Genomic DNA, 21,140 nt, shown 5'->3' with positions numbered 1-21,140 from the left:
CGACAAACAAAAGCAAAAGCTCCACTTTGGTTTGCATTCGTTCTCTCTCAATCTGATGCCACAACGGTAACAGCAGCGATTGCTTCCAAGCTTCTTTCAGGACACGTGAGCAATAGTGAATTGCAAAAATGCTTGTTGTTCATCTAAAAAAGAAAAAACTCTTTGCTGTGGAAATATGAGGATGATGATGATTATTATACTGTCATTTGGGATTTGGGTGACAGGGTTCAGCAGCCACCTCCACGAGCAGTTTGCCGTGGCCCAGCAGGGCTTTGTGGTCAGGGCGGAGGTCAGCACACACAGGGCTCGGCTGCAGCGGAGAGAGAGGCATGAAGCAACAGCCCTCACAGGTAAAGGAATGTGAGGGTTTGAACGATGAAAGAGAAGCAGGTTCAGAAGCTTTAGCAGAGGAGATGTGAGCCATAAGCCATTAGCAGCAACAGAGGTCTGTCTGAGGTGCAGCAAAAACACCAGAGAAGAAGAACACAGTCAACCCCACAACTCTGGATTAAGTTTCTTGACAAGTTTCCCATTTGTTTTATAAGACTTCATTCCTTCTTCTGTTTTGATTGTGGCAGGCTTTGAACCATTATCATGTAATTATTCAACAAATGCACACGTAGTGAGGCCGTGCTTTGCATGGAAAAGATTAGAGCCTCCAACCTCTTATTTCCCAGAAGGCCTCCTGATTCGGGCTCCTGCACAGACTCAGATGACAAAGGAGCCAGGACAGGAGCAGGAGCTGAGGGACATCCAGATGGTCAAACAGTGCACGCCAGAAGCCCATAGGCAGAACGAATGAACGATGACCCCAGTAAAAGACAAAGAAAAATGAATTCATTATGTGAAAATGACTCATGAAGTCACTGACAAACAAGGATTTATCTTCTCACATTCGTTTGATTTTCAGCAGCGGTTTTTCCTCGCTATCTGGCTTTAGCACAACGGAAACCGATGCTGTGGCCACAGACTTCATGTTGTTATTACACGACTGTGATTATGTTTGGAAATGTGAGAAAGCAGTGAAATCGTCTGGTGAACGGGGGGGGGGAGAGCAGCTCCTGTTTACGCTTTGTGCAGCTCCAACAGTCAAACAGCCCAAACAAACCGCGGCAGATGTGGAGTGACGGGATTATGGATCCCAGCAAAGCGGGGAATGTGCTGCTGCCACTTGCCTCTGCACGGACCATAAACCAGCACTGTCCTCCACAGACAACGAGCCTCCTGGTGAGAAAGGCAGATGAGCCAGCCAGCATAAATAAAGATGGAGGAGATTTACTCTTTAGGAAGGGCGAGATCTCTGCTCCGCCGTGAGCCGTAGATCAGCTCGACCCGCGTCGCGTCGCTCTCTTTCACAGCGGTAATGTGTCGATCAGAGCAAACGACATGCTACTCACGCATGTCATGTTATCTGGCGACGTTCAATACGAGATATCATAAAGCGTTTAGGTCTAGACATGGTGTAAGTCTCAGCAGCAGGTCCTGAGCAGATTCTCAAATATTCCAAAAACACCAAATAATAAATGACCTGGGCATGAATCTGCTTTAAAAGTAAATATAATAAAGTAAAATAAGAATAATGCAGCTGATTTGAAATGTTAAGTGATCTACTTTACATTTCCTGCAGATGTGTCACCAGCTCTAAGCGGCCGAGTGCTGACAACAGACTGAGAACCCGTAGGAAACTGTGTGTGTCACCGGAGTTTAAACACACACAACCTGCGGCCGACTGTTGTGGAAACACAGCGTTCGACTCATGACGCGCTTTCTATCAGCAGGAAAATGGGCTCGGCGCGGCACGTGAGCGCGGGCCGAGGGAAACTTTCCTGCTCCCTCCCCCGTGGGCACGAGCGCGGCAACGCGATGCCTGCGTGACACATGTCAGGAAAGACGTCAGCGCTCGGTTCGACGCCAGGCCTGGTTCCAGAGCTGCCACGAACCCGCCGGTCCAGGCTGCGTCATGTGTGGATGCCTGATGCGTCAGCGCTGGATGACGGCAGCAGCCTCAGCGGGACTCGGATTCCACTGCTCTTGTTCTTTTTCTTTTTTGTCCCTCGTCCACATCTCCAGTTTCCTCCAGGCACATGCTGCTGGTTCTAGACGTGGAGCTCTGAGGAACCGCTGCTCCCCGATGAGCAGACGGACGGACCGGAGCCAAACCTGCAGCTACGCTTTATAGGAGGTTCTGTCACTAGTGTTGTGGTAAACTTTAAGTAAGTGGCTGCCACACACACACACACACACACACTCAGTTGATTTGCTGCTGCATCTGTTTGGAATAAGACAGTTGCCACGCCACGGAGAATCAGTCAACGTCAGCTTTGACTGATTGGATGTAATGATTGTAACAATCGTATTCCCTCGTGGTCCTTGACTGTAACTGTAGCACCTATAGGTAATAGGTAGGTGCTACAGTAAAGGGGACTTTTCCTGCTGCTTTCCTCTTGTCCTGATGACGATGTTTGATGTTTACAGCTGTTCCTTTTCGTCAACACACACATCTCCACACAGCGTTCAACCACATGCATAGCTTAAAGTAACTGCAACGAACAAACCATTTTTCCCTCCCTCTCTCTCTTTCTCTCTCTCGCCCTCTCTCTCTTTCTCTCTCTCTCTCTCTCTCTCTCGAGGTTGGTTTCAATCTTGAAATATGAAGATGGAACATATTTAGTGATGGAAACCACCAGAAGTGCTAAAAATACCTCTGCCAGTCTGGTAGCCACGAGACTCCATCACACACTCATTACCACACGACCTGAGGTTGGGAGGAGAGGAGAGAGGAGGGGATGTGGTCGGGAGAGGGATGCATGTGTGTGTGTGTGTGTGTGTGTGTGTGTGTGTGTGTGTGTTGAAACGGTTAGAAGCAGAAAGGGAGAAACTGGTGAATGAAAAAAGAGAGATGTGAGGAATAAAAGAAAGGAAGAGGGAGAAAGTGAAGTGTGTGTGTGTGTGTGTGTGTGTGTGTGTGCGTGCGTGCGTGCCTGTCTGTCTGTCTGTCTGTCTCTCTGTCTGTCTGCGTCTGCACAGAGTCAAGAATGGTTGTGGTCAGATACATTAGTATTATATGATATTTCCTATGGTCTCCTGGTATTTCTGAATGACGGCACACGTTGCAGCCTAGTAGGGTATTACTGAAGTCTTGCATCACATCATTTCTGAAGAATTTGCAGTTTGTTCGACTGGACAAACATCTTTTTTGTGATTCTTTCTACTTCTCGTCTCTGCTTTCCTTGCTTTCATCCTCTCCCCTTCATCCCGCTCCTCCGTACTCTCTCTCCCCTGCTCTCTGATTTATTCCCCCGTTCCTCTCCATCCGTCCGTCTGTCTGACTGCTGTTCTCTGTTCCAGCTGCAGAGTCCCTTCAGGACCATCAATCCTTCTCCTCAACCCATACCTGGCCCTTATTCAACACACACATGCAAGAACACGCTCGCACGTACATTAGGTATCACCACATACACAAATGTGCACGTACACACACATGTAGGTAGTATGTATATACTGTAGGTATGTATGGACGAGTCTGTATCCCAAAACCAGAGGGGCAACCTGATCTCTCAGTCAGCCTTGGACGCAAACACACAAATTGAACTTCCAGGTTCGGGTCAAAATCTGAAATGAAGACTAACAAGGCGATCTGTTGCTCCATGTGCTGGAAACGGCACAGTTTTCAGCTCATACCCACTTCCTGTCTGTCCTCTCTCTCTCTCTCTCTCTCTCTCTCTCTTATTCCAAGACGAAGCTATTTAATCAGCCCGTGTATCTTTTACATCTAGAATAAATTCATTTACTATGTAAACAGTGACCATGTGATGTTTTTTCTGCTGCAACCACAGCATGATTGTAAGAAAATATTTGTTTAAGATTAAGTTTAGTGACCATTTCTTCATTTTGAGGGAAACAGACATTTTCTTTCATACCTGTTTTTCCTATAACGTATGTAAAGTGCAAAGTGAACACTAGGGTCCAAAGTGTAGGAGCCCAGCAATTAACCCTCAACCACAAAAGAGCTGCAGGAAACAAACTGTATTTCGTGGGTTTTTCAAAAGCCGGAGGAACTTCACTCACGTTAGTGGAACAAATTCCCATTTTCAGGTTTGTTATTGTTGGTGGTTTGGTGGTGGAAATCAACACAGGTGGTCAAGGTCCGACACAACAGGCGTGTCAGCCTCCATCACACCGAATCAGACGCTTTGACATGTTTGATGGCGGAAGGGAAGTGTGTGATGTGATGAAGAAGAGGCACCGCGACTAACGTGATATGTAACTCTATTTAACCATGAAAAGGCGGCTCCTCCTTTGAACCCGGAGCAGCTGCAGCGAGGAAGACGCCGTCACTGTGTTCAGGGTTGCGCGCCTCAAAGATTTATCCCCCACAACGGTGATTTACGGCAGGGCCAGGCAAAGCGCAGCCCAGTGTTATTTTGCTCTCAGAACGTTGGTGAGCAGTGGGAGTAGGTGAAGCTGCAGTGACGCGCCGCTGCCCAGGACTCAGGCCTGCAGCGCTCGCTCGCTCTCCCGCTCATTCATCGATCCCTTTCCTCGAGCACGCAGACGTGTGAGTTATTATATTTGGACATTTAAACAGCCAATTAAGGAAGCTGTCTGGGCAAACATTATCACATGTTTTGGTCCATATACATGTCAAAGAGTGCGGGTCAGCCCAAAGCAAACACATGACATCAGCACGCGGCGAGAGAGAGAGAGAGAGAGAGAGAGAGAGAGAGAGAGACCGGCGCTGAGAGAAACTGAGAGATGAAGTGTGAGGAGAGCAGACAAAGAAAGGGAGGAAAGTAAAATAGAGGGGATTAGGTGAAACAGAGAACTCCGTGAACTAATGAGAAAACAAAGACGCGCATGTGTGATGGTTCCATGGGTGGCCCTGGGTGGACGAGGTGTCTGGGACCACTAACGGCCTCTGATTCATGGAGGGGCAGAAGTGAGCAACAAGGTGAGAGGAGAAGAGCAGTAAAGTCAAGGTGTGAAGAGGAGGCAGACAGAGGCTTTAGTGAAGAGGAAGGAGCCGAGGACAGCAGCTGTATATATACTGAAGCTGGCTGCACATCCACTCTGACATAGCAGCTGTTCAAACACCACCATAGTTTGTTGTGTGCATTTCAATCTTACAGTCGTACGTTCCCACCGAGATGCAGCGCGTTCGCGCTCATTTTTACGGCCTCGGGTGTGATTTCCTGTAATATAAACCCAGCTGAAATGAATGGTTGTCAGCCAAATGAACCTATCGGACAGGTTTCCCACTCAGCTCGTCTGCTTTCCTCGCAGGGCTGCCTCCGACGCTTCCCAGTACCCGGGCGGAGTTCACAGAATGCAGCTCTTTCTCTGAATGAAGTAGAGCCTGCGCTTCGGTCTATAACATGCAATTTGATTTTACAGTACATTATATTGCACCAAGTTGCCGTTTTTTTTACTGCTTTAAGTGAAAAATATTTTTAAAAATATGAAACAAAAACTCTGAGCGGATGCTGAGTTGTATAAAACGCTTTCTGTAGGACAAAAAAAAACGATACTGTCCTCCAGTTCACAGAATTGGTGTTCCAGATGTACAGTAACATGTTATTTCATGCAATGAAAATAAAATACATAAGCAAGAAAAGAATTTAAAGAGGAAACATTTAAAGAGGATCTTCTGAAGGTCTGAAGAATCTAACGCAGGCTTTCTGGCTTTTTTAGGGGCCTGATCTGTACTTTTATGAAATTATAATTATAATATGTGTAAACATCCTGAAAGGTTTCAAAAATGAAATGTGTATTTTCTGACATTCTCCTTGTAAATGAGAATAGGGGAGATTGATGGTGGTTTAGAGTTGGACAAAACAGAAAAAACAATGAAAAGGGTCTTCAGTTACAAAAAGTTCCATATTTATCCATTAAAACACATACTGGTAAATGAATTATATTTAAATCTAGCAGGAGAAGCAAACTGAGTGTTTACACCTGTTAAATAACTCTAAAAAAGTTTCTAATATGATTTTGTGTGTTTCATTTCTAAGCTGCTGGTTATTTTAAACCTTTAAACCTCGTTGCTCATCGCTCTCCTCCTTTTTCTTTTTGATTTCTCGTTCCTCCTCTGCCCTTCGCTCCGCTCGCTGTGTTCCTCCAAGAAGGTTCGCTCATCTCTCCCGGGACCCACCTGATGCTTTTGACAGAAGGTGAGCTAGAGAGACGAGACGCGCTGTGCTCTCAGGAATGCGGCCCTGGCTTTGCCACACCACGTCCTGCGCTCACATTTCCCTCTTACGCACTCGCTCGCTCGCTCGCCCATGAGGGCACTCGCTGTCTCACTTGACAGACGCCCAAACCACCGTCCATTGCTCTAGTCCTCTGTTCGAACCAACAACAAGTAGTGAAACATACCCGAGCGCGCACTCACGGAGAAACACAAAACACAAATACGTGCGCAACTGGAAAAGCAGTTGGGTGAAACCCACAGAGTTTTGAACATGAAACACATCTCACCTGAGACACGGTTTCAGACGTTTTTTTTTATTACATCCAAGGTCACGACAGAACGAGAACTTAGCAGAGAGGATGTTTACTTAGTGTCAGTGACAAGTGACATAAGGGAAATAACACAGGGCTTGAAGTCTGCAATAGTTTAAAACGTTTAATAATTTTTTATTAGTACAGTCACAGTTGTCCATCTGTAGTATTCAATGTATTATTGTCTTTGTTTAATCAGTTTTACACTGAGATCCTCAATCTCAAATTATATAACATGTAAATATTAATATAAACCCAAAAAGCATTCACATATTACCATGTTTAACTCCTCAAACCCATTTTTGCTTCTTTTTACTTTACCTTTTGCATTGTCACATATTAGGTAGATATTTTTCACAAGTGATAGGTTGTGAATTCTAAACCTACTTTATTCTAAAGTATTATACTACAACATCATACATTGTTGTATCTTGTTGTATATTTGACTTAATCCCAAAATATAACTAAATAATAGATTTATAGTTGACAGGCTATTGGGTGTTTTGTGTTGCAGTTGAAGGGTGAACAGTGACTGGACAATATTTGTTCCTAAAGAAGTGTCAGAGGCAGCAGTGTTTGTGCCCAGCTGTCGGACACAGGGCGAGTATATCAGATCATATTAACAGACATCCTACTTCAACCACAGAGAGAAACAGAACACTGCTGTGATGAGGTGACGCTTCCAGTCCCTCGGTGCCAGGCCAAAGACAGCACAGCAGAGAGAGACAGGTAGAAAAGGTAGAGTAGATGAAGAGGAGTGTGTTGATGGATGCTGTGAATGTGCTTCATCATAAATACAGCCTCACACTAACAGTTAATTCCATCTGAATATACTTTTGTATTAATACATTTTTATAATACTTCTCCCCAACCAAGTAAATATTTCTCCACTATTCAAAGTTCCCAGTTTTGATAAGTTACTACAAGAATAAAACCACTAAGACCAAGTCTCCTGATATTTTAACATCACATTTCTGGTATTGGTGCTAATGTGCAGACTGTCCCAAACAGTCAGTGCTGTGTCACTTAGAGCACCACTCTCTCTGGCAATTTTACAGCTAAACAATTCAAGTCAAGGCCGTTCTCCTCACATGACTTCCTGTTTCAATCTTATTGCACTCAGCTGCCTTACAAGCTTAATTTAAAACAAAGGTAACTAAAAATGTTTTGCTTTATTTCTTCTCTCCCTTCTTTTAAATGTAAATTTCCTTTAAAGGCAGACATAGTTGTTGTACTGTAGCTGTGGCTAAACCCTGGCCCTCTAGGCCCTCCAGCCTCACTTTGTGGTTGACTGATGCTAAGCAGCTCTTGGCATGAATGTAACTTTGCGATTAGTGCCCCCTTAAACACTTATAATTCACAGCCTATGAAAATATTATCAGAGAGGGCCAGGTCTCTGCCTGAGGGGGTCAGGAGGTTGTTTTACTGGTGCCATGGGCTCAGTGTGTTGAACTGTTCAAGCCCCCAGCATTAGGCTGGTCTTAAATCACGTTCAGAAGGTTGAAAATGTGTAGAAAAATCACATTAGATATAATCATATGTAGGGAGTAAGGTAAACATGAAAATTAAGCATAATGCTCTGACTATTAAAACCTTGACATAACAGGAACATGTGGAAATTATTTTAAAAGCTCGAATCATAATGACAAATGGTTTGTTTTTCCAGTGTTGTATATAAAGGAAAGCTTGGATTCTCATATGTTCACATCCGCACACACACACACACACCCACACCCACACACCTTTGCTCAAACCTAAATTTCCTGTTAAGTAGTGGTAGGAGGTGTATATGAAAGATTTGTCATTTGGATAGTGGCTCATTTCAGCTGACAGTTTATTTAAGGAAGTTTAAATATCAATAAATACTTTGTTCTGTTGCACAGGTGCTTTCAATTTCAGATGTAATAAATGAAGTGCAGAGAAAATTTAAAAAAATCTATGCGGAGCGGACAAGGCCACACCAGCATCGACACACTGCCCAGTTCATGGGGTTTTCATGATAAAACAAACTATGTAATGGATGTGGATTTATTGTTTAATTGCAGAACTGCATGAAGACCCACTGCAACTTGCAAGATCCAGGATATATCCTAAAATTATTCAGAGCTGATCTGCAAACACATGTATTAAATCTAATTTAAAATATATACAATACACCCAACACAGAAATACAACACAGAAATATTCAATTGGAAAAAACTCTCATTACTGCTCGACATTTTTCACTTTCATTTGTTCAAGGACTTGTCCTTAAAAAGAACAGAATAAACAGGGAATGGAGGGCCTCGACCATGAACAACTGTTTATTTCAAAGGCAAGTCTTCCCCCTGGTGCTCAGTGAACAAAGTGAATGAGGAATGTGATGTAATGCAACCACCCCTCCCCCGTCATCTATCTATCTACACTTATTAGGGCAAAACCTGGCAATGTTTACAGAAACAAACGGTTTGTGGACGACTATGAATATATGTTTGAAAAAAATACATACTATATATGTGTTATTACTACTCACAAAATAGATCTCCTTTATTTAAAAGAGGGCTAGGTACACTGAAAAAAAACATTTTTTAATTCTGTAATTGTCATACTGTTAACTTAAATGAGTGTAAATCTTTCAAAAACTGTTATGTTCCAATATTTACTTAAAGATTTTGCATAGAATTTAATATGATAAATTAGAATGTAGTATCATAATTTGCCCAAGCAAAGTAATAAATAAATAATAAATAATAAGTAAGAGTAAATAAAATAATTCATTGTTTTAAAACCCTCAAAATCTAATTTTGACTCGGGTGATGAAAGTAAATCTGGCAACCCTCAATGTGTGCACTTAAAACCTCTAAGAAGAGTATGTGTGTAACTGACCCTCAGTGAACAGTGGTGCAATTTACTGTGTTAAAAATAAATGTGGTTTTGCTTTTGGCTTGCAGAGCTACCACAGAAAGACTGTCGCTTTCTGTCCTGCAATGTTCCTCCCCTGTCTGAGGGGATTGAACTGCAATCTGTGTGTCAGCAGCGGAATGCACTATTTTGTAACAATAAAAAAAATATTGAACATTACTGAAAAAACACTTACATAAATGTACATCATAGTAAATATTGATGCAAATGTATTTAAAATAAAATTTACTAAGCTTGATTGAGAAGATCTAATGATTTGTTTGGATCAATAACCAAAAAAAGTAAAGTTTACTTGATTACTTGAATGAAAACAATTTTGTGCTATTAAGTATAGTGTACTTAAAAATGAGCCCTGTGATATTCACTTGGGATTTCTGGTTGGAAATTGTTACCTAGGTTTTTCTACGTAAATTTCACTCCACATGTTTTTCAGTGTACATGGTAAGGAGGCAGGTTATTACTGGTTCAAAACTTACAGTGTATGAAAAATAGTCATCAATATTGAGAAGTCATAAAAGATAGGATACATCAGTCATCATCAAGTAAACTGAAGTAAATAATATGTAAATTCATTTAATTAATAAGTAAAGTAACTTTCTAAATTTTTTCCCTTAAATTTAAATGTGATGTGTGATAAATGTGATGTGATATATTATGAAATGCTACACAAAGTGTTAAATAACATAGTAATATTTATCCTACACCTTATCGATACCCAGCAGAAACAGCATCATGCACAATTTTAATAATATCCTTTAAAACCCCAACAAAGCATTTTGTTAATGTGCTGACATTTTACATGTATTTCTAATCCCGGTCCGTCCACAAGATGGCGCCATATTCTCAAAGTCGTGGCAACGTCTTAAAATATTTCCAATTACGAATAACGTCCTGCTTTGAATTTGATAATTTGTTTTAATTTTAGCTTAGTTTTATTTGTATAAAACGTGTAACTCCGATGTTTGATGGCGCATGTCTGAGACGTGTGCAAGAAATCAAAGACATGCATAGATGGGTAAATGATGGACAGATAAAGCGAGATTAGATCTGATACGGTACATTTGAGCAGGAAAACATAACGAACAACCTACGGAAAGAGTTTTAATTAACTCGGGGCAGTCGTGAACTATAGTCTTTACAGGACGCTACGATGCGGAAATGCACCGGAAGTCAGAGATGACGAAGCGCAAGAAGAGACGAGCAGTGGGTGTGGAAACCATGTTCCTTCCCACTGCGCTGCGCTGCAGGGATTTCCCGTGTTTCAGCGCCGTACGCCCCATCCATCACGTAGGCTTTGCAGCCTCCGTTCTTCATGAGGAAAGGAGTCAACATACAAGACGGATTTCGTTTATAGTCATTTAAACGCAGAGTGCACTCTTCATCAGTGCCGCAGAACAGCCTGTCTCCGTGGAAACGTGACATCCCGGTTTCACGACATGTTATATAAGATGACTGCATTCATCCAGCTGCATCTATAGGCCATTGATCCGCTCCTTCACGCATCGGTGCGCAGTGGGGCCTGCTGTCAGCCTGTATGGGCCCTGCAGCCCGGCGGAAGCCTGATCAGCCTGCTGATCACCTGCACGCGGTGTTAGCGCGGCAGCTACTGGCTTCAGGTCCCCGTAGAACATCTACGGAGCGTTCAGCCCAGCGTTTCATCACGTCCACGTGTCAGACTATAAATGGTAGAAGCACGTCTAAATGCTTCATCGTTGTTCATCACTTCCAGGTTGGCATTCTGCCAGTTGTCCCCTCTCTCCTCTGTCCGTGTCTGTGTTTTTCTCTGGTGAATATGATGTTTCATCTTGCTCTATTAAATTAGCAGACCCTGTTATAATATGTTGACCAGAGCAGCGTTACTATGGCAGCCGTTGCGAGACCGTGACTAGCTTCTCGTTCAGAATGGATCCTGGCGGCGAAGGATGTCGTGACGTCACGTCGCCAGGGCGACCAGGCTCCCCGTGGCACGTGTCGCGGGTCTCGTATAAAACGGAAGCAGCCGCCTTAGACTGCGCACTCAGGCTCAAGAAGCATCACCCGTGAGGTAAGCGGCAGCGGTAGCGGCGACACCGATTTACCGTCACCGTGCAGACATTCATAACCGTTAGCTATCACGTAAATACACGATATAAAACGAGCAAACGGCAAGTGTTTTACACGATCGTCGTGATTGCCTTTATTAAAAGCGAATAGCCTGTCCGGTAAATGCCGCATTTTCCTCGTTTCACTGCGTGCGTCCGCTTAAAGTCGTGGAGTGAAATGCACCGTTGCGAGGCTTAAAGCAGACTTTTTCCTCGGATGTAACGTTGCAACGACACGCGAAGTGGAGCCGCGGACGGCTGGAGATGCGGCCGTGGCCTTGACGCCGGGCTGTTGTGTAATGATCTCTGCTTCAGTCGCTGCATCATTACGAAAAGCCACAGATGTTATGAACCGCCTCGGGCATTAGATGCCGAGTTTGATTCGATAACGACGTATTTATTGTGTCGATGATCTGTAACGTATTCACCTGATGGCGAATTTTCTGAGAGGGTAACGTGACATTGGTAGCTCCCGATGCTGCATCTTTGCGGAAGTGGATTAGTCTCCATGTTACGTAACCTAATACCATAATGTACGTTACCGTGTAATAATGTGGAATTCGTCGTCACAGCCTGCGTTTGAATGAAAACGACTTTATAGTGAAAGCTGGGTGCAAAACTGTCGTTACTGAGCTGCTCCGAGCCGTAACGAAGGCGATGTGACGTTACGGGCAGAATGAGTGTGCGTGATCGAGGCGTAGCTACGTGCCTCCCCTGCTCTTCGTGATGAAGTCTGGCTGCGGGCGACGGCGGGGATGCAGGAAATGAGTCGGGCACGGATGACTAACGCTGGTTCGTGTCGTACCGAGAGACGAGGGGGGCGCGTTAGGAGCCACTGGTGCGTTTGAAGGACGGAGGCGTCGCGGTGCCGCATGATTCTGCCGCAGTTTGACTCCGGACTCGACGGACTTGTTGATGCGGTTTCCGAAGAGGCCTCGGTCTTGGAAGAATGACACAGTGAAAGACAACCTCATTCAATAAGATCAGAATTCGTTGAGGGATCAGGGTTTGCCTGCATTTGCTTACACTGATTGGCTGTAGGTGCGGCACCAGCAGATGCAGCCATGTCTGACCTTGTCTCTCTGCTGCTGAAGGTCACCACTCCAGTAGAGGAAGGTCATGGCAGGCCCACGTCTGCTGTAGTGATGCTGAGCAGCTTCTAACCTTCATTTACCAGTTCCTTATCATCACCTTTTTCTTTATAATCAGGCCTAGAGTGGACCCAAGGATTGGGGAAATCATCCTCATAAATTATATTCCAGATAACTAGGTGTTCCTCAATAGGCCGATACGCTGCTCTACGGCCATATTTTTTACTAATTTCCATTTTTGTGCCTTGCAAAAGCAACCTACTTTATAACATTTGTAGTTAACACAGTTGATTATTATCATCTAGTGGAGCTACACAACCTCAGCTGGAATAAAAATGAATTATATTATTGTGTTAACAGAAGCAGTGATTGTGATTAAATTCAGAATTAACATTAAAATCTGTTCATTCATTTATTAGAGCTTTTCTACAGTGAGCATTTGCTGCACGTGGTTCACAGGAGACATTGGTTTCCTCATACCTCATTGTACACCAAATTACTCATAGCATTACTCATGGGCCTGGCACCTCAGTACTGAAATGAAATGCAAAGGTTGCACACTCATTACTCTACTCCTTGTGTGTGAAGGTGATCTTGAGAGCATGAATGTTTTATATTGATTTTATCTAGGCTAATATAGGCTATATGTATATATATATATATATATATATATGCAACATATTTTCCCAGAATTTTGGATTTTCATCAGAGTTGAACACATGTCATAGTGTTGCATCACTTCGTTATCGATCAACAATACATGGCTACATCCATGCCTATTTTAAGGTTCATAGCTATGTTTCTGAACATCACTATATTACCTGGCTTCACCAGAGCAGCACAAACTACATTAGGTCACATTAGGCACTACTAAAATCATATTACCTATGAGACCAATACACATAATTTGAGTCATTCATCCCTCTTATGTACTGAGACATATTTTCCACCTAAAAGAAGTGTGGTTGTTTGCAGGTTGAGTCTCCTTCCCGGTCTTTCCCCAGCTGATTTATTCACGAGCCGCCTCTTTCAGAATGTGTGTAAATGAGGAAACTCCACAGTGACTCAGCAGTCTGGGCCCAACTGACCCTTGTTCAAGCAACTGTACAAATCAAACCGTAGGAAAGATCTTACAAAACCAACACATACAGTCGCTTGTGCAACAAGTGAGTTTACCATCTTCGTTTCACATACTGCAATTATTGAAGGGAAATAACAGATATTTGTATGCCCGAAGGGTAAAGGTGCGGCCATGTTTTACAGGGGAGAGTAGGGTCTTATGAAGGACATCTGTCATCTGGCTGCTGATGCAAGCTAATAACATGGGCAGCATGTCCTCTGCAGAGTGGTCACATGTCTCTCCTACTGAAGCCTTGATACAGTGCACCTTTTACTAATTCATGGCCTGTGTGTGTGTGTTTACACATGCTTGTATGCATAGACAAGTCTCTGGGTCTATGTTAAATCTATCAACAGTTTGATTCAGTCGTTGCTTGTGCTGCTTTTTCACTGATGAAATGTCTAACAGACACTTGACCTGATATTTGTCTGCTTTGCAGCAGGAGCCCGTGCCTGCTGACACACAGTCTGCAGTGTGTCTGACTGATGATGTGATAGTCTTAGACATTCAACGGACTAGTTTACAGCAGTAAAGTGACATTGCCTCAGTGATGACACTATAAAAAGTGATAAGGCAGGTGTATTGTTAAGGAAGGGATGAAGTAGGAGAATACATTAAGAATTCACTTAGACTTTTTTTGCTAAGAAGATCTGACCCCACACTATTTATGTGTGCATGTCAAGAACGTCTAACTAACATCAAATCATATTTGATTTATTTGAAGAGAAAACATTAGCTTATTAACATGTGGCCTGCAGCCAAGCAACCCACTGCAGTGGAAAAACACTGGCGAGACCAGACAAGAGACTGAAAGAAGTTGGGGTGTGGCATAGTGGGCAGGAAAAAGCCAGTCACTCAATCTTTCTAGCTAGCTCCAAACTGCTGGCATTTTGTGTTCAAGTTGTTTTATTTGTTTATGTAAAAGCCAGTTTTTGCTATTTGCGAACAAGTCATCATCATAGCCTGCGCATGGTTCATTTTGCCTTCTTCCTGAATGTGAACAGAAGTCCTGCTGGAAGAGGTTGAGTTATCTGTGCTCTTTAAAACCTACTGTAGGCCTATAAAAGGCAAAGCAGCGAGTGAGCTATAAACTCTGCCCACACGATCCTTCCAGTCTCCTCAAAACTGAGAGAGCTCTGATATTTTACCACCTCCTGCAGTTTCTGGACAAAATGTGTCTGTTTCAATGAGGTAAATAGGTCGCAGCTCGGAGGGAGGGCAGAGTTGTGCTAAATGATGGAGACCAGACAGACAAAGAACGACAAGGTCAGGCAAATGGGGTGAAGGGAGGGTGTGAGGGTTTGGATTTTAATGATTAGTTTGGGTAGAGCAGAAAATGGGACAGTGATAAAAACGTTAGGGAGACAAATGAGGCAAATGCAGGAGAAAACCAAGGCAGGAAATGGGACTTGCATAAAGGCAAGTATGAAAGTAGGAGGAGTCAGGTGAAACTTCCTCAAAAAAAAGATTGCAAGCTGCCAAAACCTCTCTCACTGGCTGCTTCTGCTTTTTGTCTAACCAATCACTAGAGGACATGCTTTCACCACATGTCAAGTGACTGACAGTTTGAGCTCCTGTAAAATGAGCTGTATGAGTTAAAGAGCACAACGAAGTGAGGGTAAAGGTTTAATGGAGAAATGGAAAAGACTCATATTTTTCCATGTTTGGTTAGAATTAACAAATGAATTAGGTACCAGTGTTAAATGTGCCATGGCACACTTAGATCTGCCCATCTGTTTGCCTCATGCTCCTGCTTTTAATGAGAGTCAGCAGATTGGTAGCCGTGGTTCACAATGTGCTGCCTCTGCTCTGCACAGTGCTGCTTGTGGGAGCGATGGCACTGAGTGAGTGCCACACTTGTTGGTCCACAAGAGGCAAAACTGGTGTTATTACTCATAATTTAACTAAAATCATAACTTCAGAATAATTATGTTCTGTGTAAACTGAAGTATTGAACTTTGAACCCTCTTTTTTAACTTCTAGCTACATTAGTGTAGCTTTGTCCCTTTGTCCATCTATCTTCATTAGTGAAGCTGGATTGCAAACCGTTCAAAGAGTTGCATTTTCGCTAGGCAAACCCAGGGCAACGGCTCTGTGCAAAGATAATGAAGAGGTTAGTATAGAGTGTGTGAAAGCTGAGGAATGATGGGGAAGGAGAGAAGGTCACTGCAGCATTGTGTCTGTACAATAGGTAGTGGTGGGAAGGAAGGTGTATGTTGTCTAGGGAGAACAGAAAGAATCTCTCTCTCTCTCTCTCTCTCTCTCTCTCTCCCTCTCTCTCTCCCTCTCTCTCTCCTTGTGTGACCTTGTATTACGGATGCTAGCAGCACAACACAAAATGGCTGCTCTGCCCTGGAAGGACAGGAGTAGGCCCACAGTTACAAACCCTTAGCCCGACAGAGGAGAATTTATGGACATTGATTTTGAATGATAGCATCATTTATATTTGTTTATCCTTTATTTTTTATTAAACTAAACTTCACTCTCTACGTTGGTCAAATGTGGTAGTGGCGATTTATTCTAATCTGGTTGCCCCTTTAGTCTATTTAAGGTTGGTAGTCTGCACACAGGTATAGTGGCAGAGCCACACACATCAGATTAGGAGATTACAGTGATTTAAAATGACAACCAAACGCTTTCAAGGACAGCTGTCCTCACGCTGCATGCGATGTCACACACAGACACACACACTGACAACTGTACTGGCTAATGCTAATGGTTTAACACTGTTTAAGATGCCGGCAGGGAAACCAACATGAGCTCATTGATGCCTGGGAATCTAAACAAGTAAGCATGGAGAGAGACATGGCGGCGATGAGGGGGAGGAGTTTGTGGGAGGTAAAGATGGAGGAGGGGGAGGAGAGGACATGGGAGGAGTGGCTCTTGGCGTCGAGTGGAGGAGCATAAGTTGTAAGAAGCGGAAGAGAGCAAAGGGGAAGCGAGGTCACATATTTGTTTGGAGGCCAGGCTTCCTCTCAGTCACGGGCATGTCTGTGTTTGTTGGTTACATACCGGCCACGTTTTCCTCCCTTCATATCCCCTTGTTTCCTAAACATGGCCCTGTATGATGCACGGGTACAACTAAGGGTATTTGCTGCAGCAAATCTTGGCCTTTTCCATGTATTGTGTTGCCAGTTAGACAACGTTAGTCCTGCATGTACTGTATGTACAAAACATATTTAATTTTTATCATTTAGTTTCTTTTTTCTTTCTACAGGTAACTCCAAACTCTCAACTGCAGCAACAATGTCAGACCTCTGTGTTGGAATCAATGGGTGAGTCTATAAACATCTAAACCTTTTTAACATAATCCTTGACAGCGATCACTAGGACTGGATGCTCATATGGCACAAATGGGACACATTTCAAACAATATCTGGTGTTCATGAATCCTGGTAGAGAAATGGGTTTGAAAATGTTTCAAATGGTAATACAGTCATCTATTGGGAGGGATGTTGGGAGGGTTTTCTCTGTGGTAGGCTATTTATTGCCGCTGGCTGCACTAGGAGGCATCTCAGACTGTAGGTAAACTTCTGTCTCTCTACTCTACAGCTTCGGTCGTATTGGCCGCCTGGTTTTGAGGGCTTGCCTTCAAAAAGGCATCAGGGTTGTGGCCATCAATGACCCCTTCATTGACCTGCATTACATGGTGAGAAAGGACATTAATAGCTAGTTACTAAAATATAATTAAAAGTGGTTTGGTAAATTTTGATATATTCGAATAATGCAAAGTGTTGTTGGGAGATGAATTCTGTGTAAGTTCTCCAAACAAAGCAATCCAGTCATTTAGTTTTTCCATTATTATGTCTCCCCCTTAGGTCTACATGTTCAAGTACGATTCCACCCACGGCCGGTACCCCGGGGATGTGTGTCATGAAGATGGCAAGCTCATTGTTGATGGCAAGCCAATCTCTGTGTTCCAGAGGTAGGTGATGATGTTTGGTCAAAGGGAATCTTTCAAGCCAAACGTCCGTGCGATTACATTTGTAAAACAGCGTCATGATTTAGTTTACATAGTGTAGTTTAGTTCAGTGAGGTCATTTATGCTGTTTGACCTGCTGGTCTTTGATATCCTGAGTGGTTTTCTGACAATGAAAGGGGGCTTTATTTCTGCTTCGGGTCTTTACATGACCAGACCAAACCACTGGCCCGGCTGTTGTTTTAGTCCATTGAGTTATGTGACCGTTCCTCAAAGGCCAATACAAACAAAAAGAAGGGACATTCCTGTTTCAAAGCTCCTCTTTGTGAAGTTGCCTCATTGTTTATTTCTGTCTTTACACATCATTAATTTTTTGGCAAGGCACCTCACCTGCACAACCCATGCTGATATTTGAAGAAGAAAAAAAAATGTATTTTAAGCACTGTGAGGCTGTACAAGTGGACGTACTGTCCTAACAAGCTTGTCCTGCACCATCGCTCCTCATCTTTTTCTTTGTATTCATGATAATTTCCTCTTACACTCACTGTGTTTTCACCCTAGCATGAAGCCAGCAGAGATCCCCTGGGGCAGTGCTGGAGCCAAATATGTTGTTGAGTCCACTGGAGTCTTCCTGAGTGTGGAAAAGGCCTCTGTATGTACTAATATACTTACACACTGGCACAGTCACACAGTCCATCACTTCCTAACTTCCTAACTCTCCTTCTATCTCTCTACTCTACCCACCCATTAGTCTCACATCCAAGGTGGAGCTAAGCGTGTAGTTGTGTCTGCTCCCTCACCTGATGCTCCAATGTTTGTCATGGGAGTTAACGAGGACAAATATGACCCCTCAACCATGACCATTGTCAGGTAATATACTTTTAATGTTGCACACACATTTGATAATCACAATTTTTCTTAAGAAAAATGAACATTAAAGAGTTTTTTTCTCTTCACAGCAATGCCTCCTGCACCACCAACTGCCTGGCCCCCCTGGCTAAAGTCATTCATGATAACTTTGGCATTGAGGAAGCCCTTATGGTAAATAATTTTACATGTATTAAGAAAACCTAGGTTTTCCTCTGTGTATATTTTGCATGTAATGACAAAAGGAGTGTTGTTTCATACATGGGACGCTCCTCTCTATGTAGACCACAGTCCATGCTTACACTGCCACCCAGAAGACAGTGGATGGTCCCAGCGCTAAGGCCTGGCGCGATGGCCGTGGTGCTCACCAGAACATCATTCCAGCCTCTACTGGCGCTGCCAAGGCTGTAGGCAAAGTCATCCCTGAACTCAACGGGTTAGAACAAACAAACTTTCATCTTCATCACCTGGATTTTTGCTAAGTGTAAAAACTAAGGAAGACATTAAAAAGTCCAATACCTTTCTTTTGTCCTCTCTAGTAAGCTGACCGGCATGGCCTTCAGGGTGCCAGTGGCCGATGTGTCCGTGGTTGACCTGACTTGCCGTCTGACCAAGCCTGCGTCCTACGCTGAGATTAAGGATGCTGTCAAGAAGGCCGCACAGGGTTCCATGAAGGGAGTGCTGGGTTACACTGAGGACCAGGTAAAGTTATTTTGCTAACTAATCAAATGTGGGCTAAATAATAAATCATAACTTGGGTGTTTATCTGTGTAGAAAAAACATTTAATTAATTCATACTTGTTTGAAATCAACATAGTGGTTTAGTTTGTTAATAAATTAATTTTATTAATATAATTAATATTAATAAAAATAAAAAACAAACACTAAAAAGGAGCCTGATTACACTATATATGCCTTTTGCAGGTGGTGTCCTCTGACTTCATTGGTGACACCCATTCTTCCATCTTTGATGCTGGTGCTGGCATTTCCCTCAACGACAACTTTGTCAAGCTCATTTCCTGGTTAGTCGTCAACTGACTTCTTGACGTCGGATACAGTACAGTGGTGTTAATCTACAGAGAAGTTATTTTCCGATTGGTTCTTTATTTTCTTCATCCTCTTTTTCTACAGGTATGACAACGAGTTCGGCTACAGCCACCGTGTCGCTGACCTGCTGCTGCACATGCACTCCAAGGAGTAAACACTTCCTGGCCACAGAACACGTCAGGACTGGGACCACCCCAATCATTCTCCCATCCTTCCCTCCTCTTTTAAACACAAGCCCTACCCATAGCCAAGTCATAGCATCACGGCCCCTAGCGCTACTTCAGTATACTGTACGTACAGTAGCAGCAAAAATGTCTCTTGAGTGTTTTTAGTTCATCTGTTTTTTCATTTAACAATGAGAAGACTGGTTGGTGACATTATTTGTGTCTGTGTGCCCCCTCTCCATCTCCCACCGCCACTTTAGATGTGTTATTATGGCTCAGTACTATGGTAACTACTGAATCCATCTACCTGTTGGTGTGTTTTAAAGAGTTTATCACCAGTAGAAGGAGGAAGATTAAAGGCAGAGCTACTGTTACTCTGCTGAAGAGTTGTGAGACAAAGAAATAAAGTTTAAAAAACCCATGGTGTCTGTTTTATTGTACAGTAATCCTGATAAGTATAAAGTATAAATATATATAAACTTATGTTTATGAATATGTTCTTCCAACTACAAGAATTATTACACATGGATGCAATATTTAAAAATAATAAAACTACATAAAATTATATGGTTTACCGCTCCTTAATAACAGAACTGCAATGCAGTGCCACCTGCTGTTACTGTATACTTTTTATTTTACAATAGATATTGAGACTGTAAAAGGGCAAAATTGTCACACTTAATGAATACTGTGTTGTATTGTATTTCTACTAATACTCACAAGTATCAGTCTACAGGTTTCTTTACACCTTATTGTGATGTTTTATTTAAGACTGTGACAGGGTGTAAAATATTTTTGAAAAGTTTAAATTATTCAAATTACAATTTACAAATAACACATTCAGTTATCTTTTCAGTAATGAAAAGTTTCAAACAGCGGTTGTCAACCTGTAACCTCCAGTTGGCATCTCTTAACACGGGTCTAGGATTACTGCTTGGTTGCACAGGGTAAGAATAGTAATAAGTTCCATCATTTGCATCAGCTGACACTTGTTAAGGCTATTGTTTGCATGTCTCAGGTCCAACAAGCTCACAACTCTTGTGTTATGAAACAAAACAGTATTCTGAAATAGTCCAAAATAAGTAATATCACAACAATGAAGCATGTTTTATGTGTCTTGCATGCATTTTGATCGCACTGATTGAGAAAAATGCTGAATTGAAAACAAACTGGCATGTCATACTGTACTACATACTGTAAGGAAAACAGACTTCCACAGCACATATCATAGTTCGGGTCCACTTTGTTTTTAAGTACACCTGGACCACGTTGTTCCTCATTTGTTTTAGGTACAAACTACTGTAAAGCAAACTGAAGGCTGTGATTTGTTGTGCACTCACTCACATTAAATTTTAATATACAACACCAGGTAGATTGGATTAGAGGTTTAGACTCATTCCATTTTTTAAATTTATTTTAACAGTGCATTAATGAACATGTGTACTGATT

General features: G+C 42.8%; 1 protein-coding gene across 1 annotated transcript; it reads left to right on the top strand.

Moving 5' to 3' along the window:
• Positions 1 to 11,345: 11,345 nt before the first annotated feature.
• gapdhs (glyceraldehyde-3-phosphate dehydrogenase, spermatogenic) lies at positions 11,346 to 20,110 on the top strand. The gene is made up of 11 exons (XM_029129415.3): positions 11,346 to 11,446; positions 16,912 to 16,969; positions 17,247 to 17,343; positions 17,513 to 17,619; positions 18,175 to 18,265; positions 18,365 to 18,483; positions 18,573 to 18,654; positions 18,765 to 18,916; positions 19,020 to 19,182; positions 19,405 to 19,502; positions 19,612 to 20,110. The coding sequence occupies exons 2-11, from the start codon at positions 16,941 to 16,943 to the stop codon at positions 19,679 to 19,681; spliced, it is 1,008 nt and encodes a 335-aa protein (XP_028985248.1). The 5' UTR covers positions 11,346 to 11,446; positions 16,912 to 16,940; the 3' UTR covers positions 19,682 to 20,110.
• The last annotated feature ends 1,030 nt before the right edge of the window (positions 20,111 to 21,140 follow it).

Source organism: Betta splendens, chromosome 16, assembly GCF_900634795.4.
Source record: "Betta splendens chromosome 16, fBetSpl5.4, whole genome shotgun sequence".
NCBI classification, from domain to species: Eukaryota; Metazoa; Chordata; class Actinopteri; order Anabantiformes; family Osphronemidae; genus Betta; species Betta splendens.
The sequence above is the reverse complement of the archived record's forward strand: the minus strand, read 5'-3'. Positions and strand labels throughout refer to the sequence as shown.

Excerpts from the sequence above, each read along its gene's own strand:
- gapdhs (XM_029129415.3), top strand. The coding sequence starts at position 16,941 with ATGTCAGACCTCTGTGTTGGAATCAATGG. Across the intron at positions 17,620-18,174 it reads CCAATCTCTGTGTTCCAGAG|CATGAAGCCAGCAGAGATCC; the intron begins GTAGGTGATGAT and ends TTTTCACCCTAG. Across the intron at positions 19,503-19,611 it reads TTTGTCAAGCTCATTTCCTG|GTATGACAACGAGTTCGGCT; the intron begins GTTAGTCGTCAA and ends CTTTTTCTACAG.